This window comes from Pituophis catenifer, unplaced genomic scaffold (genome assembly GCF_029215685.1).
Source record: "Pituophis catenifer annectens isolate HBS135680 unplaced genomic scaffold, rPitCat1.0.hap2 SCAF_1, whole genome shotgun sequence".
NCBI classification, from domain to species: domain Eukaryota; kingdom Metazoa; phylum Chordata; class Lepidosauria; order Squamata; family Colubridae; genus Pituophis; species Pituophis catenifer.
The window spans coordinates 284,938,461-284,966,017 of record NW_027256881.1 but is presented as its reverse complement, the minus strand read 5'-3'; the positions used below and the strand labels follow the sequence as shown (position 1 = coordinate 284,966,017).

The 27,557-nt window shown below is 34.0% G+C and overlaps 1 protein-coding gene across 1 annotated transcript; it reads left to right on the top strand.

The window, feature by feature from the left end:
* Positions 1-333: 333 nt before the first annotated feature.
* Positions 334-27,557, top strand: KNL1 (kinetochore scaffold 1). Its single transcript, XM_070931326.1, has 25 exons — positions 334-368; positions 855-894; positions 1,656-1,715; positions 2,489-2,550; positions 3,662-3,708; positions 3,819-3,864; positions 4,233-4,270; positions 5,152-5,201; positions 6,155-10,738; positions 11,062-11,209; positions 12,432-12,499; positions 12,794-12,892; positions 13,253-13,368; positions 15,861-15,951; positions 17,300-17,416; positions 18,243-18,330; positions 20,266-20,349; positions 22,118-22,157; positions 22,250-22,351; positions 23,272-23,372; positions 23,777-23,845; positions 24,277-24,386; positions 25,457-25,575; positions 27,183-27,305; positions 27,419-27,557. Exons 1-25 carry the CDS (start codon positions 334-336, stop codon positions 27,555-27,557), a joined length of 6,576 nt encoding a protein of 2,191 aa, XP_070787427.1.

Genomic DNA, 27,557 nt, shown 5'->3' with positions numbered 1-27,557 from the left:
GGGCTCAATTGTGGTCATAAGTCAAGGACTACCTGTACTGTATCGATCCATGCTTGAAACGATCACTTTGGTACTCTGTGTTCAAAGGCAGCAAAGCTTATTTGTTAAAATTCAGTTCCAGTAAATTGTTTCAGTATTTTTGATTTTCTCTCAGAATCTTGTTTGCTAGGTTATTGACAACCAAAAACATTTTCTCATTTACATTGTATTATACAAGGTGACTTATATTGTTTCCAGCCTGGGGAAAAGTAGCTTGTGCTTTGCCATTGTATTTTGATTTACTAATATCCCATTGTGTTTTGACTAATACTGCAGACACCAGAGGCTTCCAAAATGGACAGGATATATGCTGAGATGAATGAGGAGAAGTAAGTTGAGTTTCTAGTGGAGGCCTTTTCTGTGATGGGTTTTTCTTACTGTATGTAGTTCCCAATTTATTTATTTATTTATTTATTGGTTCGATTTATATGCCGCCCTTCTCCGGAGACTCGGGGCGGCTTACAATGCGTTAAGCAATAGCCTTCATACTTTTGTATATACCTGCTTAGTAGGGCTTTCGGGGGCCCCCCCTAAGCGGTGTTCTTTTTTATACAAAGTCAGCTTATTGCCCCCACAATCCGGGTCCTCATTTTACCTACCTCGGAAGGATGGAAGGCTGAGTCAACCTTGAGCCAATAATGTGGTTATAGCTGTTTCTTAAGTTTTAAATGCTGTTTTTATTTTATCTTTTGAAATAGTAACTATTTTTATTGTATGCATGTTATAAGTTTAATATATACACATACTTCTATACATTCTGTTGGTAATAAATGGATATTAGCTTTCATATAATTTTCTTTTTTCCATTATTTTAGAGACTTTACAGAGGGCATAAATAAAAGAAGAATTTCATCAGTAAGTATAATTTACCAGTATATTTTCCTTGTGGAAGAAAATAATAGTACTTTTAGAATAAGTGTTATTAAAAAAAGCATTACTTTATAACATGAACAATTTATCAAAGAGATGTTGAGATTGATGTTCTTTATATTTTTGCCTAAGTCTAATTAAGACACCAAGCTAAAAAGCAAGAGACCACGAGTTCAAGTCCTGCCTTAGACATGAAAAACAGCTTGGTGACTTTGGGCCAATCACTCTCTCTCAACCCAACCCACTCACAGTGGTTATGGGGAAAATAGGAGGCAGGCATATTAGATATGTTCACCACCTTGAGTTATCTGTAAAAATAACGGCAAGATGTTGTGTGTGTGTGTGTGTATTAGCATGTACTATTTGGATATTAGCTGAAATGTTCAGTTTATAAGCTTACTAATCTAATAAGATGTGAATTAGTATCTTGTTTTTGATGTATATCTACAAGATATCATCTTCAGGACATTTCTTAAATAGTTGAAGCTTGTTAGAAGCCATTTTGAATCCACTCTTTGAATTTTTCAAAATGGGTTGCTATTTCGATTACAATAATTGGACTATTTAAGAAATATCCTGCAGGTAAATGCTTTCAGTCTTGGAACAGAGAGAGGCCAATAGAGGTAAGCTATAGTTCTATACTATATGTTAAAATCAATGTACCTATCATTATGAAAACAACTGATTCCTTTAGAAATTAACTTGGCTATATTAACACTATTTTCTGAACTATATCTTCTTTTTAGATTTTAAAAGCTCCCCGAACACCTCTTTGTGACTTAGGCACAGGAAATGAATTTACTCAGGTAAGTGCTAGGATTTGTTGATTGGAAGAGAGTCTCATTTAAAAAAAACCGTATTTTATAGGTTATAGTAACTACAAAAGAAAATAATGTGATATGTTTATGTGAGAAAAATCCAACTGAAGATAATGAGATATAGTTCCAGGGAAGTTTATTTAGGATGAGGTTGCAGTGTTATGGGGGTATTCTACAATGTTATTCCATAATATTGGGTTGTATTCTACCACCCAACCATGGTCCTTAAGCACACACCTTGATTGCAGTTATTTGTAAAACTCTTCTAGTGCTATAGAAAATTTCATTTTTCCTCTTATTTTTCACTTATTTCAGACTCCAATCACATCTAGAATACAGTGAATCATTTCCAATTTTAGAAGAGGTACTTCTAGAAAATTACAGGCCACTCCCAGAATAGTCAGAATAGTGTATTATAGAATAAAAATTAAACATTGTGTTTTGCCCATTCCTGATGAACTGTAATGCAAACAGCACATTTATATGCCAAGAAAAAATTAAAATATATCAGGCCCCTCACTTGAGAATCAATTCTATTAATGTAGCATTGTGCTGCCCAGCACATTTACATGCCAAGACCAAGAGGAAATCAAACGACAGTATTTGCATGGTTTTTGTTCCATGTTTACATGTGATTAAATATCACAGATACACCCACCCCTGCTTAGATATAGGCAGTAAGTTATATGTCGTGTTACCCATTTCGGATTTCTAGTCAAAAGAGAATTTGCCTTTGAATTTAATTTGTTGTGCATGTACAGGAATACAATGTTGAGAAACGTCAGAAAAACTCCAGGCGGGTGAGTTTTGCAGAGACCATAAGGTGAGTTTGTTGAAAAAGCATTTCAAATATAAATGCATTCTTGATTATAAAAAGCAATATATGATAACGGCGACAGAATATTCTTCAAGAAGTTGTACTGAAATCTTTCAATTGTTTTAAATATAAATATTGCTTAATTTAATACAAAAGAAAGAAAGGAATCCTAAAGAGGAATCTCTTAAATACTAAATAAGAATAAGTTGTCTTCATTTACAGATATTTAATAATATGTAGTTAAATTGCTAACATTTAAGTCATTTAATACTAGCAGTTCAAAAGTAAATAAAATATATAGATTAGGATATGCAGTCCAAACATCTTAACTGTTAAAAGCAGATGTAACATTTTCCGAAGAGAGTCCAGTTTATGCCCAGAAACTACTTGGTAAGAGCAACTTTCCAGGAACTGAATAGAATCAAGTTTGAAACAGAGTACAGGTTACTTCAAAGTCAGGGCTGACTGCAAGATTGGGTAATACAGTACAGCTGTGAAACTATCTAAAATTCAAGGAGAAAACATGATTTAGAAGGTGTTTGGTTCACAAGTTGGATCTGTTAGCACTTCATTAAATAAAATAAACCTTTTTCATATTTAAAAGTGCAAACTTCTTTATGAGGTTGCTGACAATTGCAGTTCATTCCCAATCACTGTTTCTCCTTGAAATCTGAATAGCTACACAGCTCTTTTCAAACTTTTTTTTTTTGCTATATGTGCAGTAGGAAAGAAACTAGACCAAGATGGCTGACTGAGGATCCATTTCTAAAAAAATAATCTATCATCTTGCAAGCAGCTAAGAATAATAAATATTTGAATTATTTTCTTGAGAGCTAAAGAATAAGAAAGGAGCATATCAAAGTTTTTCAATGTTTATAATAATCACTTGGTGTATATGATTTTAATGTTATGTTGCATAAGCCAATTGCCATATCCATCCCATACTTAAGAACTATTTGGAATATAAGACTGGAAATTGCTTTTTTTTTTTTTGGAAAGCAAAGTGCATGATCTTTGTGTCAATATTTCTCGTGAAATGAAAATACTGTTGTGTTAAAGATAGTTTCTCCTAAATTTATATTTTAAGTAGAAATTCTAAATGTATCACTGTTTTTAGGGTCTTTCCACATGATCCTCAAACTCTTGTTGAATTAAATCATGCAGGTGAGAATTTTTTAATTATCCTTAATTAGTACATATGGATAAAATAGATGTATTACATTACCATGATTACCACATACTTCTTATAACTGATCATTTTTCACAATGTTCAGTTGTAGAACCTTCAAATGAAATAAGAAATCAAAATCTACTAAATGAGTAAGTTATTGAATGAATATCAAATAATTTCTTTTAAAATGGCCTATCACTTTCTTTTGTATGCATTTATACTAATATTGGGATTGTTTGTTTAGTACATTTAATAAATTTATCTTTATCATGTTATTAATGTTCCAGTTCACAATTCTAAACTTGTTGACTAAATGAACTGATCCATACTTGCAATAGAAGATTTACACTAATAAGATGTTTTCAGATCAATATTTTAACAATATCCATGATTTGGTTCTTAAATGTTAAATTTCTTAGAAATATTCTACTAATTTCAGCATTTATAATTATACTTACTGCTTGTTTTGCTTAATTAGCCTTTTAATAAATTAATTTTAAGTTGATTTTTTTTCCAGAAATGAAGAACCAGAAACTACCAAGTATGAGATAACTGGTAATATTTATTTTATTACTTTTTATTTATGCAGGTATTTCAATTTATATGGCCATCCAATTAATAAATATTCAAAGCTTTATTGATAGCTGTGCTTTATAAAAACATCATTGCTAAGTAGTAATATAAAATACATTGAATTTGTATCCCACACCCAACCCCACACCAAACCACCCACTCCAGTTAAATGCACGTAGAGTGATAGGGTTTGTTTTAAACGGATAAAAAGATGCGTGCTGCTCGTTATCAAAATCCGAGTAGAAGTGAGGATCCCCGCCGCCTGGAACCGTCGGAAAATGCGACACGTAGAGGCCGACAACCTTCGAAGGGTGGGGGCTGGCAGGTTGGCGGGGTTACATTCGGTGTATAAGACACACACAGATTTTCACTCTCTTTTTTGGGGGGAAAGGTGTGTCTTATACTCCGAAAAATATGGTACATATTTATTTTGGACATCATGAATTCTAGTCCTACCTTAGACATGAAAAACAGGCTTGGTGACTTTGGGCCAGTCTTCTCCCTCAACCCAACCCACTTCACCGAAAAATAGGAGGAAAAAGGTATGTTTTGTACCTTGAGTTATTTATGAAGAATAATAAAGGCAGGATAAAATTAAAAAATCAAATAATCATCTCATTTGCCTGATTATGCATATATCATTGTGGCCTGTAATGAGTACCATTGCTTGAACAACAGGAAACAATGGAAACCAAATGGGATACGAGATGGATATTATAAAGAAACTTCTTGCATCTAGAAAATGTAATCTTTTGCTAGTACTAGGTTAGGGGAGAGAATAGATTGATTTTATTAAAAAATTATATGGCATGTTTTACCATAACGCTAACCAAAAGGATTTAATCCTATTTTCTTCCTCAAAGGGATGAACACTTTACTTCATGCTCCTATCCACACTTTGCAACAGATGGAGGTAAAATACACTAATTTTTAATCTATGTAATCTATCATATCAATTTAATACAGTACAGTAAGATTAATTGGAATGATAAAAACATCTATAAATATTACTACAAATTTGCCAAAAAAAGCTAATACTGCTTTCAGTAATTCCATGAGTTGATTAATAACTACTGTGTCAATGTTCCTTTCATAGTTGCTTATTACTTTTGGCAGCAACTCAAATAATACTTTAAGCTCTTATTTAAATGGATGATTGTTTATTTCATTCAAATTGCTTGTTCAGAAGATTTAACTGGAGAGCTTTGGCTTGCAAATTACAATGCCTGTTCATACATAAAAGAAATACCAATTTAAACATTTTCAATATTTTTTTCTGATTTAGATTCAACACTGATTTTTAATTCCATATTATTCACTTTATACTCTTGACATACAAGTCCTCAAAACTTTCTCTTCATTTCTCTGCTTTCATGTAATGTATTTAAATACCTTTCTGCCAGTAAACGTATCTTAAAGATTTTCTGCTTTCTTTAAAATAACTTTATAAGAATGACGATTGAGAGCACTTGGAATTTGTGATGCCCTGAGTACTTATTAAAACTTTCTTTTCTTTGAAACCTGAGGTATAATCTGAACATTAAATGTATGTAATTGATCTGAACTATTCTGGAAATGCCTCTCTTTTTATCTTCTTTTATTGCAGATAATAATTGTTTAGTTTCAAAATTCAGGATTCTTTCTTTTTTGGAACAGTTTTCAGTTTAACGCAATCACATTTGAACCCAGAATTATCAAACCATTCCCATTTTTATGAAATTCAAAAGTTGAATTTAAAATAAGTAGTGTATTTTAATTTATTTATAGAAAGGACTAAGCTTTGGTTTGCAATATAACATAGGTTTGTAAAATATAGCTTAAATATAATTAGTAGTTAAAATGTCAGCACTTTCTTCTTTTTTATAGTGTCTTGATGCCAACCCTAGCCAAGAGTTGAACATCACGGATAGAACACTGATTTTTTCAGAACAAAATGAAATGGATATGACATCTGGTCACACAATCTTGATTACCCATGACACTAAAGTCTGTCAAGAAACTGACAAACCCAAGAAGATAAATTTTGAATCATTTTTGTCTCAGATAAAACCTGGAAAAAAAGCTTCACAAGTTACTGAAACCTGCTTCTCATATAGCTCTGTACAAATGAATGAGAGCAATTTATCTCAGCAGAAGACAAATACTGAAAAGACAGACAAAATTAATTTAGGAGATTTTTTGGAAAGTTTAAGGTCCACTAAACTGTTTTCAGCACCCTTTAATGAGATTATCCCTTCAGGTGGACCAGCTTCAGAAAGAAGTACTTATTCTTCCAAACAAAATGTATGTTCTCATTTGCAAACAGAAAATTGCAACATGACTACTGTCTTTGGAGGACTTGATAATAGGCAACATGATGAAACCTCTGCTCTATCTATTGAAAAAGCCATTTCTGCTTCAAAGCAATTAGGATGTGCTGAAAGTATGGATTTAATTACTGCCAACACAGAAAGACTTTTGCCATCTGGAACTAGCACAAGTAGCATGATAAATCAACAACAGAATCTTGGAAAGGATAAATCAGTTACTCATAGCACAGTTAGCTGTACTCTAAGGACTTCAAATTATCAGCTTGGTATTCAGCAAAACACAAATATGTCTCACAGTGAAATAAATGCAAATAACAAGGAAACAAATATTAACCATAATTCTGCTGTCAAGATAACTAACAGGGACACCTTACCTTCACAAACCAGTTTTGGAACTATTACAGGACCTTCTGTCACTTCTGTGCCTGTTCTCCATGGTGATAAAACTAATTTCTCTGAAGATATGGAAATGACCAAGAATTGTACAGGTTTAATCTGGGAAGTTCATTCTAAAGGAACAGATAGCCCTGCTGATGGCTTAGTTCAAAAACAGAAAACTGATGTTTTCGAGCTAATGGACAGAACGAATTTTAGAGAGATTGAGATGGACATTACAAAAAACCATGTTTCCATGAATTCCTATCTAAACAGTATGCACCATTCTAACTTAGTCAGTAAAATGACTGCTGCAGATCAGCAAAATGATCATGGTAACATGGAACTTTTAAATCAAAGAGTAAATCTTAGTTCTGCAAGAAACATAAACTTAAATACAAGTCAAGTGTCCAAGAATTTTAAAAAGCCAGTAGAGATTCCATTAGTGCCATATACTACTAGTGGTATCACTAAATGGACTAATTCAGCAACAGGAGATAGTACAATTAATAGAACAATTGGGCTTTCAAACAATGCAGTATCTTTAATACCTGAACATGAAAATACTTTCGCTTCCAGTGAGAATATGGAAATAAGTAAAGCTGTAGGATCCTTAAGATGTAATTCTCTGAAGCCTGTTCCATTCCAGGATATACCACAGCAGTTGACAGGTGCTAGTAGGAAAAGCATAACTGATTCAGATTCTGATAAGTTTATGGCATTGCCGTTGAGTGAAGACAATGAAATGGAGATTACCAAGAGCTGTACGGTGCCAGTAAATTACAACATGCTGCAGCATGATAGAACGACTGAAGTGTTTCCTTTAGAATCTGTAGACAAAACTACTAATGTATATAATGATATGGATGAAACTAAACCTATAACATGTATAATAAGTCAGTATGTAGAAAATTCTGGTTCCCAGATTATGCAAAAGCCAAATAGATCTGGTAGAACTAGGCCAACCGAAGATAGGACTATTGTGTTTTCCCTCAATGACGGGAATGAAATGGACATTACCAGAAGCCACACAGTAGCATTAAATCATGATGCTGTCACTTTTGCAGAAGATAGGCCTGTTCTATCAACTGTATCTTCAAATAAAACCATCCTATCGACATTACATGATGATGTGGAAATAACTAATCCTGTGGCAAGTGAAACTCTTAGAAGTATATCTGACTTCCTTAATGTGCCAAAGCAGAGTGCAGGAACTGGAAGGAAAACAATTGAATCAGATAGTGATAAGTCTGTTGCATTTCCTTTGAGTGCAAACAGTAAACTAGAATTTAGGAAGAACCTTACAGAGGCAGTAGAAAGAGCTCCTCAAGAACAAACTTCACCTTTTGAAGAGAATGTCAACATTAATATATCAAATAATATGGCAGTAAATAAGAGCATGTCTTTTGCTCCTTCAGATAAAACTGTAATGTTTGTGCATAATAATGACATGGAAATCACTAAACCAATAAGTATGACATCTATCAAAGATACTGGCTTTGAGACTTTGCAGTCAAAAAACAAAGAAAATGGCAAAGCGATTCTAGTAAAATCAGCCAAAAAAGGAACTGATCTGTGTTTACTGGATGAAAATGAAATGGAAATGACAAGAAGTCATACAGTAGCAGTCAGCTATGATATTCAACATGCTAAGGTGGCCCCTCAGAAATTGTTTTCCGATTCTGCAAATGAAACCAGTTTGTCTGTACATAATAATTATGAAACAATAAGTAAATCTTCAAGTTTTGTTCCTGCAGAAAACACCATGATTATGAGCAATCATGATATGGAAATGACAAAATCTTTACCAGCTGAAATTTTCAAAAATAGTCTAAAAGCTTTCCAACAGAAAAGAAATTTAAATTGTGAGTCTACTTTAGTAGATCCAGTTAATATTAGTGTTTTTGCCCAACAACACAATGAAATGGAGATTACAAAATGCCACACGGTGTTAGTTAACCATGATGATGTTTTCCATAAAGAAAAGATTCTGCAAATATCTGTTCAGAATAATATGGATACTGCAGGATTTCCTACAATTGCCAAAAATCCTGAAGAAAATTTTCATAAGAATAAGACTGAACCAGAAAAGAATGCTGAATGGGAGTTCTCTTCAAATCAAACAGCTAATGAGCCAGTAAAGACTAATATGCACACAGTATTATTTGATAACAAAACAATTGAATATTGCCAGGTTGCTAACCAAACTAAACAACTTTTTCCTTTCAATGAAAAGAATGCATTCACTTATCAGGATGGCACAGAAGCTACTAGTTTGCACTCTGATACTATAAGTTGTGGGAATCTGCAGGAAGTTAAGAAAGAGAGGCTAGAAAAAAATATGGAACAGAATCACGAGGAAAAGGCAAATGATCTGGAGTTTATAAAAAAACACACAGTTACCAACAAGGAACATAATTGCTATGTGCTGTCTGCTGAAAAACAGATACCAAACACTTCCAGAATGTCAAAAGAAAAAACAGTTGCCTTTTCAGATGATGGGCACATGGAGGTAACTAGCAATTACACAACAGGAATTGAAAGGATGTTTATGAGTGATAGAAATGAATGTGAGTTACATTCCCTTGCTGTATCTAATGTAGAATTTTCTGCTTCAATAATTGATTGTGAAAAGAAATTAAATACTGACAAAATTGCATCTGAAAAGTCCATCGTCCAAGTACAGCAGAACATTTTGAATACTAAAGAGAGACTAGAGCCTTGCAGAGCTAAAATTAATCATATGAAGGAAAATGTTTCAATTGTAGATTCAAATAAAGAGAACGAATTGATATTTCCTATCAGAAAGTCCTCTCTAATGCCAACTCTATCTGATGAAATTGCCCTGGGTTTAAACAGAGAGAAAAACCTATTAGATGAAAGCAAAATGGAAAAACATGATCTTAAAAAATTATCTCAGTCAAGACAATTAGATGATACTGCTATAAAAGCAATGGATGTTCTTCCATATGGTGACAAAATTGGAAAGAAACCTGAATGGGGAAGCTTTTCAAAAGATCAACATAACGATTTGAAATCCAGTCCCATAAATATTATACTTCCAGTGGAAGAGTCTGTCATTTTAAATAAAGGATCTAGTATTATCAGCAACTGTCCAAAGTTACAAGATGCTGAGAAGAAACCAGAACTTGTTCTGTTCTCTTGTGATGCCGAATCCACTCTTAGTGAAGAATTACCCAAGCTGATAATGAAGCCAGATTGCTCCTTGAAGTTGAAAGAAGACAGAAGAATTGAATCCAATGCAATGGCTTCTAAAGCAGGGATAAATTCAAGTTCTACTGAGGGTATTCCTCTTAATGTACCTTTAAATACAGATAACAGTAAAATAAGAACAATGCCCTTAGCTATCTTCCCACCTAAATTACCAAATAAAAGAAAACCTGCACTTTCCAACATAGAAGCTCCTGCTGCCAAATTGGATAAAAACTCAGAAATTCAAGATTCTGAAGTCTCTTTACTTACAAAGAGTTCCTCAGACAAAATAACCCAGAAATTGTGTCCTTTTTACATAGATGAAGAACTGCTTCCTTCATGTGCAGAGGAAATGGATTCTAATGAATCTTTATGTCATGAAGTGCCAGGAAAATGTCCTGACGAGATATATGAAAAAATGATTGTTAATAATGAACTGTTTGAAACGAATCAAAAATTAAAGAGACATATAAATCAAGAAAATGAGGACATTCAAGGAGGAAAAAAGCTCAAGAAAGATATGGACTGGAATGATACTGCAGAACAAAAGCAGGTTTGTAAAAGTTTACTATTTTGATAGGTTCTTGCAAATCTGTGGGTTAAAAAATAATTACCCAGCAATAGGATTTTATTTTAAAGAAGATCAATAGTACCTACAAATTAGCTAGGTAATATTGGAAAACGGATTGTTTCAGTTATAATGCTGACACCTGTGCCTTGAGAATAAAAATACTGTAACAAAAATTGTGATAATGAGTAGGTTATATAACTGAAAAAAGACATATAATTTTAAACTAAAGACATATAACCTGTAAAATATTTGTAATATTTTATTGTGATTTGATATTTTATGAATAATGACTATTTTAATTTTAGATTCTTCATAGCACAGAGGTACCTCATAACGACACAGAAACTGATGAAAATAAACATATTCCAGAAGTGGTGACCACAAAATGGGAAAAGAAACAAAGCAGCAAGAACAACCTTTTTGATTCATTTAAGGTTGATACAAGTTGCAATAGTAAGATTTCTTTCAAACTAATGACTTGAATAACAGAGTCTGAAATACCGTAGAGGCATTTTACAGTATTGTATATGCAATGGAAGTTTCTCCTTCAGTTGGTAGAAGGTATTTGGGCTTATTTCAGAAGCAGCTTATCTACTAATTGCTCATATTATTCAGAAGTAGTTCCCTCTAAAGATGGTTCTTGTTAGGAATAACAAATCTTTAGGCTCTATGCACAATTCCTCTATATGTGGAATTTTGCTGCAAAGTAGCTACTGTGCTATGGTCCTGCTCATTCATAAAATTACTGCTGTACTTGTCATGCCAGTTTCAGAATATTATCATATCAGATACTCCATACCTCCTAAATAGTTACAGTTCCAAATAAAGAGCTGCAGGTAATAAACTTTTTTTCTAATTGGAGCCTAGCAGGGGAACAAGGGAAATGTTTATGGCTCATGATTTTTCAAGGGATCTGTATTGGAGATACCAGACAGAGACAGAGATATTGGACATAGACAGCCAGAAAGTGGGAGAAGAGAATGGAAGACGGATATTGTTAACTTTTTTAAAGTTGTCTTAACTTGAACCCAACCAACATTCTCTCTAGCAAATCTGGATTTTCTATCATTTATATTATATTTTTGATAATATAATATCAGTCCCTCTGTTTCCATGAATCTGGGTGGACAAACTAATTATTGGTTTCCTTACGTGGGTGGGCTGAATTATTGAGACCAAGTTTCGAGGAATTTAAGAAGGGAACTGAGAAGGCTTAAGGGTTGTTTTTATTTTTAAAACTGGGAAGGTTGGTTGGTTCTGCCTGCTCTGTGGATGTCATGACATCACTGGCCATGCCCACTATGGTCTCTAGGCAGGATACAAGAAAGAATGCAAAGTGGAGACTAAAAAAATGTTTACCATCACTGCCATAAATTGGCAGTTGTATTTTTTACAAACATAGGGTGAGAAACTAGATGACTTTAAATTTAAATACTTGTAGAATTATTTCTTCACTCTCACTATATTATTCATATCATAAACCCTACAAATAAGGTGTTTCTTCTAATTTATCTCAAAGATTATCAGAATATTAAATGAGAAAAAAATCAGAACTTTGTGCCAAATGAAAAAAAAATTAAAATCATTTAGGTTGTAAACTGATGCTGATTATTACTGATATACATTTATGTGGAATGTTTTTCTCACATCTCTTGCCTACTTCTTTTCCTTCTAGATCAACAAAACATTGAACTGGAGACTCAGCTTCTCATGGACAGTATTTGCGAACAAAATTTACAAGAGGTATATATTAAATTATACCTTTCTCTTTCAAAACATATATTGATACATAATGAATGGCCTTGAAATGTAGCAGGTTTCTCATGTTTAATTAGCTAGATTTTGTTTTTCCTGTTTTGCTGAAATTGTGTCTGTTGACCCATTATCTTAGATAATGCTTTTATACACTGAATTAATTTTTATTCTTAAATTTTGGTTATAGCTTAATGGGTATATTAAAACTATAATTTAAAAAAATATTGAGACATTTGATTTCAACTCCAAACTAATGTTTATACTTAAATGTTTCCATTTTAGAGATTGCTGGAAGGTACTATCACAGTTCGTGAATTTTTCACACTTCTCCAAGTCCATGTTTTAATACAAATGCCTCGCCAGAGTCACCTTCCGGTCAAGGTATGTATGTGTAAAAGGGCCTAGCAACTATGTTGCAATATGAATAAGGATTTGATTTTATTATTGAAACAAGCCTAGTGATTTATATTAGAGATTATTTAAGATTCATCAGTATGCATATTGTACTTTCTAGGTCTCATTCAGCCATTATAAACATCTTTTGTAACATTCAGTTCAGCCGAAGTTTAATTTAGTTTTATGCAAATTTGGCTTCTGGAATTGCTGAACCAAGAAAGAAGCAATTAGTATTGCTTCCAGTTCAATTTTGAGCATATTGGTTTTCTCAATTCTAAACAGGAACATTCTAATTCTAATTAGATTCCTTCTTAAGAAACTACATATGTTTTGTTTTCTCTATAGCCCACAGTCAACACATCATCTATCCCAGAAGACGAGATTCTCAGCCACTGCATCTATCATCCCAAATTACAGGTTTATAAGGAAGATTGTCAAACTCTTCACACAATAATAGAAGAGTAAGATACTTCCAATTTTTCTTCAGATTTTATTTGTATTAACATCTACTACTTGAAACTTAATATGAATTGCAATATTACTGATATCAGTTGATCACTTTAATGTGTGCATTGTAATTCTTTCAGAAATACTTACGAACTCTTATAAAAAAGATTACAAAGTAAAGCTGTGCATTAAATGGAGACTGTTTTGTTCTGGACACAAATAAAGTTCTACTTCTATTCATTTTGGATTGACCATCCGAAGCCTGGAATGTTTTGATTTTTGCAGTTTATAGCCAAAACAATATCCAAAGGGATCCTGGCCAATTTGATGAGATGAGTACTGCAAGGCTGATGCATGTCACTCCCTGTGTCCCCTCCTGCTCTTTTTCTTGGCATCTGCACCAGTTCACCTTCCCCACTTCCTCACAGTGCTTTTCTTTTCCTGCCTCAACTCAGGCATTGCTGGTGTGCCAGCACAGCCAGTTCCACTGACCTGCCTGAACATTGATCTTTCCAGCAATTTTGTCTTCTCTACTACTTCCGCCTTTTTTTTTTACAGGCGTTGCTTTTACAGCCAATATATTAAACAAGCATAGGTAATCCTTGATTTACAATCACAACTTGGAACCGAATTTTAGTCACTAAGCAATGCGGTCATCACATGACCAAACCGGATATTACAGCCATCTTTACCGCAGTCATTTAGCAAAACATGTCATTAAATAAATCTCATGGACCTTCAGCGAATTCAGCTTTCCCAACTGACTGGGAAGTTTGCAAATTGCGATCATGTGGCTTCAAGATGATGCAACCATCATAAATATGACCCAGTTGCTCAGCATCCAAATTGTAATCATGTGACCATAGGGATGGTGCGATGATCATAACTTTGAGGATAGATCATAAGTCGCTTTTTCCAAGGCCGTTGTCACTTCAAACCATCATTAAATATATGGTTGTAAGTCAAGGATTACCTGTATATTAACCTGTTCCTTAATTCAGTGATTTAAGCATTAAGAACAGGCTTCCAGACCCCTAGATTCCTGCTTCTCTTCAGCTGCTGCCATTGATGTCTACATATATTATCAAGGAAATGCTTTGGTTTTGGCTTTTTTTTTTCCTGGAACATATGTATTTCAGTCAAAATCCAGAACAAAACAACCCTCTATTCTATCTGCTTACAGACAGAACATGTGCCCAAAACACATGTCTCAGTTTGGACATAGACCACAAAACTCTCTTTTTCTGTGTATGGAATATTTTGTGCATAGAATAAAATCTCTTAGATTCTGGGAGTTTCTGCATACAGAAAGATTTCTTCTTCATAGGTGGACCTCAACTAATGCCAAAATTGAGCCGAAAATTTTTATTACTAAGCAAAACAGTTAAGTGAGTTTTGCTCCTTTGTACAACATTTCTTGCCACAGTTGTTAAGCTAATCACTGCAGTTGTTAAATCAGTATCACAGTTGTTAAGTGAATCTAGCTTCTCCATTGACTTTGCTTTCAGAAGGTCACAAAAGTTGATCACATGACCCCGGGCAAATGCAACGGTCATAAATACATGCCAGTTGCCCAGCGTCTGAATTTTGATCATGTGACAATGGGGATACTGCAATGGTCTAAGTGTGAAAACCAGTCATAAGTTACTTTTTTCAGTGCCATTATAACTTTGAACTAAACAAATGCTTATTTGAGGATTACCTGTATATTTAGCTTTTTTTATCCCATAGTTGTGCTTAGGGAAAACTTCTAATAATGTCACTAAAAAGCAAGGATAGAAGGAGAGCAAATTTGAACTGTAAATTACTTACTGCCTATGGATTGATCTCTATGCAGCACACTATGGCTTTAGACAAAATCCCTGAGAAAAATTGAACAATTGTAATGCAGATACTGGACATGTATTTTTTTTTTAAAAAAAAAGAAATATCCCATAATCACAAATATGCTGCCCTTCGAAATGCCTGCTTTCTTGCTGTATAGTAGATGTCCTGTAAAAACACCTTTGTAGAAATCCTCAAAATTAGAGCTGACTACAAGAGTAATGTAATATGTCTATTAATAATCATCCCGGTTCTGTTCTCTGAATAGTTCTACAGTTTTTTTGTGTTTAGACATGTAGGCAAAGCAGAAGTGAGTGAAATTAGAGATAAGTATCATTAAACATTATGAGTGCAATCCAGCACATCTCTGTGACACAGTTGAGAAATCCAAATAAGTTGTAGATTAAATAGGCTATTAGTTCATAGATATTCCCAAAGTTCCAAGCATTTCTTGGAAGCATTAGAAAGCTTTATGTGTATAATTAAATAGAGAAGAGCCCCCAACAACTCTTTCAAGCTGTTTATATTAGGGTATCTGAAACCTTACTTTAAAAATCCCAGAAAGTGTTGTAGTGATACTGCAGGAAATGCTGATATAGCCACCCTTTGTTTTACTAGATCCCAGCCAAGTTATTTCTGCTTTCTATCAGCAGACTAGCACAGATGTTTGTTTGTATTTCAGATTAAAACTTCATGCAGCTGACCAAGATAAACCTCTGGCAAATATGAATAAAAGTTTTTGGGAAGTAATGAAAACTTGTTCAAAGGAAGAGGTATAGACAACTGACTTATTCTGCTTAATTGTAATTATTGAGACATGTCAATAACTTATCTTAATTTATGTATTTGGTTATTTTTAAATGGCACTTTGTATAGAAATTGCTTGTATATACTCACTTTAAAAATAGTTTTATATAAATGAAATCAATATGTAAATAGAAAGATATAAGAAAAATATGAACAGATAGTTACTACATGCTCATTCTTAATTGATAAATGGGCTATTCTTTTAGATTGAATAACTTTAAATAAAAATTTAAAATGTGTTAAGACATTTTATTTTCAGTAAACTTGTTGGAGCACTAAAAAGGTGAGGCTCTTTTACTCTCTCTGGGAGTATAACTTTTAAATTATTGAAGTAGACGACTAAGTAAAATTAGTAAAGGAGGAGCTTTGATAGTAGAAGGGGAACATCAGGGCAATAGTCTGCTGAAGAATAATGTGAATATAGTGCCCAAATCAGTATAATTAATTACTGAAAGCATTTGAAAGAATCTATACCCAGTACTATTCTCAGATCTCAGATCTCTTTTTAGGAGGAGTGGTATTATAATGCTCTGTAAATACTAAAATGAATTCCTTTTTCAAAGGTATTAAACATTTTAGGACATTTACTTTGCTTTCATTATTCAACAGATGAGAAATTTGGATGCTCTTGATAGAAGCAGATGTTTTTATCAATTCCACAAAAGTCTTCCAGAAAACCGCTACTAAGGAGATTTTTTAAATAGGATAGAGATGTTGAAGTGATGGGTAACATGATAGCAATATTTCAGTATTTGAAAGGCTGTCACAAAGAAGAGGGGGTCAACCTATTTTCCAAAGCATCAGAAGGCAAGACAAGAAACAATGGATGGAAACTAATCAGTGAGAACAATTAACTAGTGGAACAGCTTGCTTTCAGAAGTTTTGGGTGCTTCATAACTGGAGGATTTTAAGAAGAAACTGGATAGCCACTTGTCTCAAATTGTGTAGGGTCTCCTGCTTGAGGAGGGGGTTGGACTAGAAGACCTCCAAGGTCCCTACCAGCTCTATTCTGATTGATTGATTGATTGATTGATTGATTGAAATGAGGCTGGGGTATCCTTAGAAATTGAACAGAAGCTTGCGATAGACTTCTTGTTTCCAAATCATCTATATGATAAAGTTAATTCAGGAGATTCCACCAATTCATTCAATACTACATTTGGGAATTCAAAACAAGTGTTTTGGAAAGAGGTCGATAAGAAAAATTGTTTCTATAGCTGTTTGAGGTGGCCAACATTTGAATTCAATCCATTGTGACTGGCATGCTGCTGATGAATTATAAGCTAAGCTAAGGAAAGTTTAATTTCATTGCAGCTGAGTGGTTTTGGTGCTGAGCTGAACAAAATGAAATCCCGTTTCACCAAGAAAAGTAAAGTTCTTGCTCACAAAGGAAAAGCAAAATTATATGTGAAATTGGTGCACCATGCAAAGGTAAATTATTTAAGATATTAAGAATTCTATTTTTGTATTTTTGCCCTCCTTATAAGCTATCTTTTTTCCTTTACAATGCAGTTTTATAAGGTAGTCTGAAATGTAGTAGCTTGGTCCTAGAAAAACAAGCAAAGTACATTGTGGCTTAACATTATGTATAATCCGAGTTGCTGACTATTCCAAGATGAAATTTATATCTGAACAGGGATTTGAATTCAAATTACCTTGTCCCAAATAAAATGTAACTTGAGCAAATTGTAAATTTACTTGCAAATAATATATAATTAGCTCAATACTCCCTAATTGGAATTATTACTTTTTAAATATCTTCAACAAAGAATAAAATAGAAATGCACAATTCATGCAGATGAATTGCACGATACAATTTCCATCTAAATTTAAACTTGCAATGATATAATGTGATTGGCCTACTATAATTATTTACATTGTTACTAGCATTGTTCATTGTTAGCTTTTCCCATAATAGTACAAAACTTTTAATCTTCTTCTATAAATAATGTAACAAAAAATGTAGCAAATCCTTTGTTTTCTTAATTTTTAATATGTCAGTTAGAAGCAGACATTACCATTTTCATTTTGCATATGTTGAATAGACTGGAGACCCTGATTATGCAGCCATTAAATATGTATGTGTGTCAGATCTGTCCTTTCCTTGATACATCACCCAATACTTTATGTAATATTTGAATATGATTACATTTTTTATTTTGGCATTAGCAAACAAACATTAATCAGTATTAACTTTAGAGTTACTATAATATAAATAGTTACATTACAAATTAAAAAATCTTCTTTATTATATAAGCTGCAATGTGAAAAACTACAATCAAGATTAGCTAAAATGGATGAACTTCTGAAAGAAATGGATAGCTGTCTTTTTGCTTTGGAGAAAGGTACAACTTTAAAATTTTTTAGACAATTCAGTCTTCTTGAGTTAGTATAAGTTGCTTGCTTTCCTAAATTTATAGCAAACTTTTATTACAATAAAAATTACAATAAAATTACAATAAAAATTTGGCACAATGTATGGTTTCCATAAAGTTTATGCCCTAGCCCCGTGATGGCAAACCTATGGCATGTCTGCCACAGTTGGCATGCGGGCCATGTCTGTGGGCACGCGAGCATTGCCCTAGCTCAGCTCCAATGCGTATGCCAGCTGATTTTCAGGCCTTCTGGTCATGACCACAGTTTATTTAATCTGCGTTGTGATAGGCTGATTAATTTTCACAGTGTCTCATGATGCTGATATGATAGGTAGGTAGATAGACTGACTGACAGAAAAACACTACAATGTGATTTTTTGAATAATTTGTTGAACTGATATTGTTTTTAAAAGATAAAGGAATACAAGAAAAGGATATATGTAGCTAGATGTGATCTGCAAAATGAACATTTTGATTATATCATCTTTGGCTTCTCTGAATATTATTAAAGATAGGTGAACTACCTTATTTATAAATGGAACTTCTTGTGAAATTAGTTTCTCGTCTTGTCTGGTGTCAGAAATGCAGGAACTAGAAAAGGAGAAATTATTAATTTAATATTTAAAAACTTTAATAATATATGGATGTATATAGTTCTAGCCCAATACCAGGCCACGTTAATGGCAGAGATATTTCCGACCAGCAAGTCATTCTGTGTACAAGTTGATCCCAGAGGGCACTATAAAAGATGGATACTTGTCTGAATAGTGCCACATTTGCAGTGAATATCCTCATCCTCAGGGAGAAACTCCCATTTTCCCATGTCTATTCTATTTCTATTTCTACTTTTTGATTTAATCTTTAGTTCTAGCCAAACCAATGCCCAGTCTGTTTAAACACCTCTAGACCGTCCACTCCTCTTCCACATCTCCAGGCAGCTCAACTGAAGCGGTTTTATCCAATTACTAGAGATTTCCATCTTTTTAATCTTTCTGTTTGAGATGTAGTAACGATTTGTGTCTTTAAAAACCTCCTTGATTTCAATCTTTTTATAGGGGGCATTTGGCCAAATAATGGCTGTGCCAGATCACATAACACCTTTCCATATTCCAGGTCTTGTGCCACACTCCTTCTGACACCTGTGGGCTATTCCACCCCCACCCCGCCAGATACATAGTTTATCAAGAGGGGTGGGGCGCAAACATCCAGTAACTATGCAACACATATCGCTAGGCTCCCTATCTATCTGGTAGCGTGCACAGAGTAGCCTCAGACAGGGCAAGCGTATTATCTTGACAAACAACATAATGCAAAGGCAGTCATTTGCAGAGTAGTAAAGTGGGTGCTCTAAGTGGTTCTAGCCAACTTTGTAAGGAGATTATTGCAAGTAGTGTTCTTTTGCTTTAAATTGCAACAATGTCTTTTAAAAGTTAGTTTTTGATCCAGTGTAACACCACAATAACATCACAATGTACCAGACTCACTCCACCCCAAATAATATTAAGCCTGCATCTGGCCTGCCTCTTTTTAAGATGGAATGTACAAACATTAAGTTTTTGATGGATTGTAAACCATTGTTTACTAAAATTAGTTTCTGTGTTTCAGTGATGTAGGTATACATCGGTCCTCCTGAAACCAATGCAATATGGAAGTCTTGTTTTTTTTAATTCTAATTATATCGAACTGTAGGTGCAATATAGTAAAAATAAAAGCTGTATCTATAATTTATACTTACCAAAAGCATTTTAGCATTTTTGTTTAGTTACTAAACTACTCAATTTCTGGGGTATAAGCTTCAAAATTGGAAGCATATTACTTTAAAAAATGCATTTTCTGCTAAACTCTTTGATAATGTAAGTTATAGTTTTGGATACATGACTTTGTTAAACATTACCTGATTTTTAGAAACTGCTACTCTGGATGATTCTAAGTTGGTTGCCAATTATGCCACGGAGGAGCATGAAACCAAAGTAAAACATATTGAGAGAGGTAAGTAGGCTTTTTTAGTTAAATGAGATAAAAGATTCAGAATTAATTTTCAATAGATGAGGGTGACATTTATAATAGTGTTCTTTTACAAAAACATTTCAGGCAAACAAGAACATTGGGCTCTATTACTACTAAAAAATAAAAATTATATTATTTTAATAGTATTCCTCCTGTGTGATTATATGGCTTTTATAATTTCTTAACAGAAATATTTTAGATGGAATTATTGTTTAATTGTTTTTGCTGTTTAATCTAGTCTACATATGGTAAGAGTGTAAACCATTCAGAATCTCCTGATTATTGAAATCATATAAACCTGATAAAGTAAACTGTGATGAATTCCTACATAGAGTTTATATAGGGAATATTTGAAGTACATGTAATTTACTGATACCTGTTTGCTAGCAGAGTATGCATTGTTAGCCAGAGTTTACCTCTCTTACTCTTAATTGTCCAAATTCCCAAGCCTGGTTAACACAGAAGCAAACACACTCTGGAACCATAGAATTAGACTTTATTCATGGCGGAGCCCTGGCACAAATTGAGTAGGTAACAATAGCAGTCTGTTGTAAAGTCAGCCCTGGGAGCTACCGCCTCCCAGGACTTTTTGAAGGTGGGACCACACCCCCTCAGCCCCACCCACTCAACCACCATCCGGCGTCAGCATCCAGTTCCTTTACAGCAGGCAGCTCGGTCATCTCCCATCATCCAGTGCCCTGGTCTATCCCCTGGCCTATAGCCTGCTGCTGCTCCATTACGCCATTGCATCCAGTGCCGGCCAACTGGGTTCCAGGAGGCCACCAGTCAGCTCTGCATGTGGTAATGCTGCCATTGCCGCCGAACTCGGTAGAAGTTGAAGCTGTCCCAGCTGTAAACCTTGTCGCTGAGCAAGCCGCTGCTCAGCTGTTCCTGCTGCCTCACTCTCCAATTCCCCCCTCTCCCCCAGGTATGGCAAACCGGTTGGAGTTTGACAAGCGGCTCCCCCTACTAGGGCCGTACCTGGAAGACAGTAGGCACATATATATTAGTCATGGTTGCTTGTCATGGGTGCCTGGATTCCCATCCTTCCCCCCTGATTTGTGGGGATAGGTTTTATGGAACTTTCGAGTAGTTGTGTGGCCTGCATGTCCTTCTCTGCCATCCAGGAGGCCTCTATAGAGGGGTACCCTTTCCACCTTTCCAGGTTGAACTAATTTATTTCTGATTTAGCTGCATTGTATTTAAATATAGCAAAAATAATATTTCCTTTGAAAATGTTGCAGCTTTGTTGAGTTTGTGGATGTCTATTTCCTATTTGCAAGAACCGTCATTTCACATTGTCTTCTAAAAGTTAAGTTGTCCTAGCAGATCTTTCAGAATTTGCTCCCCTTCCCACCCTTTAATAATCACTCCGGATATTTTTTGCAGATGACCAGATAAACTCACAAAATATGAAGTAAGGATAGGCAAGTTATTTTACTTATGTTGTGTCCCTTGGAGTGGGAAAAGTGAAATAATCTTTTTCTTTCCAAGTCCTGGAGCTGCTTACAATGGGACGCTTGTTCTTAGTATTGCACATAATTAACAGGCATGAACACAATTGCATATTAGCATTACCTACTTTTGAGGGATTGGAGAATGGAATAGAAATTACAGCTGTGTGGAAGTTCCAATAATTTTATCTTGGAAGGAAAAATAAAATTATTTGGGACGGATGTGTTTAATTAGAATAAATAGCTTTATTTGTATTCTATTGCCAGATTTTAAATGTATTTTTCTTTAACTTTAGAACTAGAAAATTACAAATCCCAAGAAGATAATCTTCAAAGGTAATATTTAACACCAAAATACCCCATATTTGCAACCTATAAAATGTCACCTTTCAACATCACTATTTTATTCACATGTTGCATTTTTGCAGAGACCAATCACATCTTAGTGATAAAAAACAACAGATAACGTCTGAAATCAACCAGCTTCAAAGAGATGTAAGAAGTTGCCAAGAACTTACAGAGAAATACAAGTAAGTAAATTAAAGAGGATTTTCTTGTAATGCCATTCATCCTCTAATTAAAACTGTCCCAATATATGCTGTACCTTTGGGAACTTAACTGTGATCACAAGATGGTCTCAATTGGCAGAGAATTGTCTAAAGTTTAATTTGATTATTTCATGACTATTGTCATTCTCATTGAGGGATGACAATATAATTACTCACTCTCAAAAAACTATTTGATATTGATAAAATAGTCTAGGAAAATAAAACTCAATAGTTTGCCAACAATAGTTAACAGACCAAGTTCTCTATTTCAGTATTTATGTGGGGATGTGTATATAGGCAAGTCTCTGCATGGTTTTAAAATTAACTGACAGTGTTTATTTTATGTTATTTTTATTTTACTTGTATCTCGCCTTTATTATTTTTACAAATAACAAAAGGCAGTAAACATATTCAACACACTTTCCTCTTCCTCTTTTCCCCACAACAACAATCCTGAGAGGCCCAAGGTCACCCAGGTGGCTTTCATAACAAAGGTGGGCCTTTAACTCATCATCCCTCACTTTCTAACCTGTGCCTTAACCACTAGACCAATCTAATTGACTTAATCTTACAATCTCAAAGAGACATTGATGTTGCTAGAAATTCTCTCCTAATCTGTGAAAGTCTGAGTTTGTTTTGGATCTTCTTTGACTAAAGAATTCTGATTCCTTCCTGGAATGAAGGTTCCTCTCCCACTTGGAACCTATTTTTTTACCTTTTTTCTCCCAAAAGAAATACAGAACTGATTAATATTAGTAGCACTAGCAGCCTAGCGTAGAAACACTTCATTTTCCAAAAGTGGAAAGAGCATTAATAGCAAATATTAATATGTGTCCATATCTTGTCTTTGTAATATTTTCTCTTCAATTAATCTGTGATTGTGAAATGTTTTCTTCTTGCAGCTTCTCTGAGTGGGTAATAAAGGAATGGAATGATCACCAGGCAGTATTTACTTTTCTTTATGATTCTATTGAGCTCACTGTGGGATTTAAATGGCCCTTAGGTAAGCTGCAAAATAGCAAGAACTCTTACCTGCCTTCTATGGCGCTTATATAAAAACTGTTTAAAATTATTTGAATTTAACTGTTCATTGTGGCTATAATGTACCACTATTTTGTGAAATTATATTTTTTATTGTAATGGAACATTTTGCACTAGAAGGATAGATTGTAAATACTGAATGATCAGGGGGTGCCTAACTGGATAGCTTTAGGGTAGAGGTTGACATAACAAGTTGCCTCTCCATAGAAATATTCCTCAATATTGGAAATATGTATAGGAGGTTATCCAGTTTATTCAGAAGTGAATAAATCTGATTACTATCTGTAATACAAACTTTATACATTACTAGAAATGGAGTAACCCCATTTTGAAGATGTGCTTCACACTGTGTGTGCTTTTTTGTAGATGATGCTACTTTCCAAAACAAGTTCTACTGGGAGATTGTTAGTCTGAATTTTGAAACATTATTGGATGGTAAGATTGCAGTATTTTATTATCTTAAGGAATATCCAGAGCCTCATGAGAAACATATTGTTGAAATGGAAGAAACTAGGAAAAACAGGCTGATATCAGGAATCTTTGCTTTCTAATTTTAATTTTAATTTCTTCTGCAGTATATTCTTTGCATTAGGAAAATAATAGTCAAAGTTGTGGGGAAATGGAAGATTTTACAAGTAACTGATAATGCACAGGTCCTTGGTAAAACTATATAAAGGAGACATATGCATAGAATATTAATGATTAAAACATTGTTATTTTATTCAGTTGTTATATGCCACCAGGAGTCACTTTGTGTGAGATGGGCAGCCATATAAATGTGATTAATAAATAAATAAAATAACATGAAATGATTTAAATATAACTTTTAAGTTTTGGTAACTTTTATACTTGATCTTTTTTTCCAGAAACAAAAGCTGCACCTACTTCAAAACTAGTGCATAAGCTTATCTTTCAGTTTATAGACAGTCAAAATTCATGGCAAAAGAAATGCTCAACAGTGTATCAACTTTCTCAGGTAAGGAACTAATTATAAGGAAGTCTAGAATTTGTACACTAATGTAGAATAAAGCAGGCATGACAGTAAAGCTCTTAAAACTCTTCAAATTTATATTTTATTGGTTCGTGACGCTTATGAGACGAACAAAGACATCAGAAATTTATAGTGAAGCTTATACATTCTTGTGAAAAAAATCTGGATATTCTAATGGATAACTATGGGTTAGACTAGAGTATTTTTTTTATCTTAGTAGCAATAACACTTAGCTGACTGATCGCCTTTAGTTATTTAAAGAAGCTAAGTAATGCAATTTTTTCTTATTGTCTGCTTTATTGTTCTACATGCTGCCTTTAGAGTGCTTTTAATATAGAACAGAGGTCCCCAACCTTTCTGGCTCTGCAAACTGGCAGCGGTGATGGGGACCCCTGGTATAGAAAAGCCATACCTTTCTCTGTGATATATTGAGCCATATATTACTTGTAATGGGTTGGTTCCAGCCACTTGTTTTGTCAAAAGACAACTGCTGTCAGGAGAATTGAAAAAGATAAGTTAGGAGGGAGGCAGGGTTAGCCAATTATTAGTACCCAAAGCCCTACACCTCTACCACTTTTTTCCATATATTCCGAATAATGGAGATGTTGGCGGTGAGGATAAGGATGAGGATGATGAGAGGAGACTGAAGACTAAAATCACAATAATTTTTTGATGAAAAGTTCATTTTGACAAACCATATTTTCTAGATGTCCCAAAGGTGCTTTTTTAAAGAGGCAACTGGACTTTCTGGTTTTTCTTTGAAGATGTTTTGCTTCTCATCTAAGAAGCTTCTTCAGACCTCTTGGATGAGAAGGGAAACATCTTCAAAGAAAAACCAGAAAGTCCAGTTGCCTCTTGAAAAAGCACCTTTCATTTCATTTTCATTTTTCATTTTATTAGATTTCTATACCGCCCTACTCCCGAAGGACTCCCGAAGGTTGACCTTTGAGACAACCGTGACCTGGAGGACTGAGAATCTCCATAGGCATATTTTCTAGAAAATCTATGTGTGTATTAGGATGTTAAGATTACTTTTATTTTGATTGTTCAACCAGATACTGCATGATCTGTCTCTCGTGGTGAACCGCTGTCAACTTCTGGGAGAAGAGATAGAATTTCTGAACAAATGGGGTGGAAAATTTTACTTGCTGAAGACTGAAGTGAATGACACAAAGTAAGTACTTGTCTAATCTACTTCTGCCTGTATGCTTTGTGCATACAAATATTTTTTTAAAAAAACACCTCTTCCCAGTTTGTAAATGCATATTATATTTCAGCCAAATTACTTCATAGTTTTATGCTTAACTGACAATACTGAATTTTTATAATGGTGCATTTTAGAACAAGAGGCAGATTGAAATGATTAAAGGCCCAGGGCTGGAAACAAAGAGGCTATGAGTTCTAGTTCCTGCTTTAGGCACAAAGTGAGCCGGGGAAAAATCAGTCACTTTCCCTCAGCCTAGTACAAAGGCAATGACAAATCATTTCTGAAATTGCAGCCAAGAAAACTGGATGGATTTGTCCAGGCAATCATCAGGAGTCATAATCCGTTTTGCTAAAGGTAGAAAAAAAGTTGAACATTTTTTGGTAAATAGAATTCAAGGGGCATAATAAGGAACAAAAATGCAGTTATCCAATATGGTGTAAACTTTACAAAATTCATAAAAATGCAGTAAATAAAAGAACAGAGAAATAGTGGATTCCAGAACAAGATTAAAATAAATAGTAAACAAAATACAAGCTAAAAAGTGTTATGAACATAAAATTTGACAGGCAACCTAAAAACAAGCACATCCAACAGGCAGATCTGGCAGAGGTTTTTTAATAGTAAAGAGTTGAAAGAAGCTCTTAATACTCACACAATTTATGTATGTGGCTTACCGTGAGAAAATAAGGTGTTTTGGTAACAGTTTTAGTTATTTATGATAATGATACTTTGTATACCACCTCTCATTGAATTATTATAGATAGATATAATGGGATGCAACAATGAAAACACAATTAAAACAGTAATATATTAGAATATCTGCAAGGTATTAAGGAACTTTATTAAGTTTCTGACCATTTATGGCTCTGTAATTTCCTATTATTCAAAATGTCTCAGAAATAAAGTGGAAGCAAACAAAGATTCCTAAGAATTAGCAATTATGTTTTTTTTAAAAAAAAACATCAATAGTCCATGAAGTTTCAAAACATTTTTCAAGAGTAGCCTATTTATAACACATTGAATCCAGGGTGTTATTAAATCATGGTAAGCAGACATGTCATTCTATTCTAGGAGAGGCACAGTTGATAACACCATCTGAAACCTGGTCAGTTGAACATTCAGTAAAAAACAATATAAAATAGTCTGTGAGAGAGAACAAATTGAATATGTTCATGATTGTCTACATCAGACCTGGACATTTAAGCCCATGGGCCATATCCAGCCCACAGCGGAGATGGCAGCAGAGTGGGCAGTAGTAGCCCTCCGCAACAGTCCCAGTTTCTCATGTGGCCCCTTAGGAAAATTAATTGCCCACCTCTGGTTTACATGATGAAGTTACTGCAAATAGGCCGAATTCACTTTTATTTATTATTTCCAAATTATTAATTCCAGTTCAGATTATCACTATATCATTTGGTTTGGGTGAAAGATATAGTTATCCATCCATGTTCACAATTTTTCATTCTAAATCTGATTGCTTCTCCAATTATTTCATATGACTGAGGAATTTTGCTTGGTTAGTAACATACATAATTATTAACTCTTATGTATCTGGTTTTTTTCATATGTTGTAGTGTAAGCCTTTTGTTCTCCAGTTCCACGCCTCTTGCAAAGTTTGAAGTTGAACTCTCTTTATCTGCCAATTATCCAACATCTCCAATAGTTTTCACTATCCAAAAATGCACAGGCAATATTGGGTGAGTAAAACAAAGATGGATGTCTGGGTAATGATATATACTTTATTTCTGTGAAAAAGTTTATCAGAAATGTTGTCTTAATCAATTTGTATATATGCATTTTCTGTTCTCAGCCATGAGGAAATTTCTGTGGTTTTGTCCAGCGTTCCAGTGGGAGCCAACTATTTGAAGAGAATGGTCAATCAGATTAGTTGTAATCTACTCCAATATCCTTCAGCAATTCCAAAAAATAAAAGAGCAATTGTCCAATAG

Bases quoted from the DNA above. Each gene is read 5' to 3' on its own strand.
- KNL1 (XM_070931326.1), top strand. From the start codon at position 334: ATGGACAGGATATATGCTGAGATGAATGAGGAGAA. The intron at 369-854 runs GTAAGTTGAGTT...CCATTATTTTAG, and splicing joins GCTGAGATGAATGAGGAGAA to AGACTTTACAGAGGGCATAA. The intron at 12,500-12,793 runs GTATATATTAAA...TTTCCATTTTAG, and splicing joins GCGAACAAAATTTACAAGAG to AGATTGCTGGAAGGTACTAT.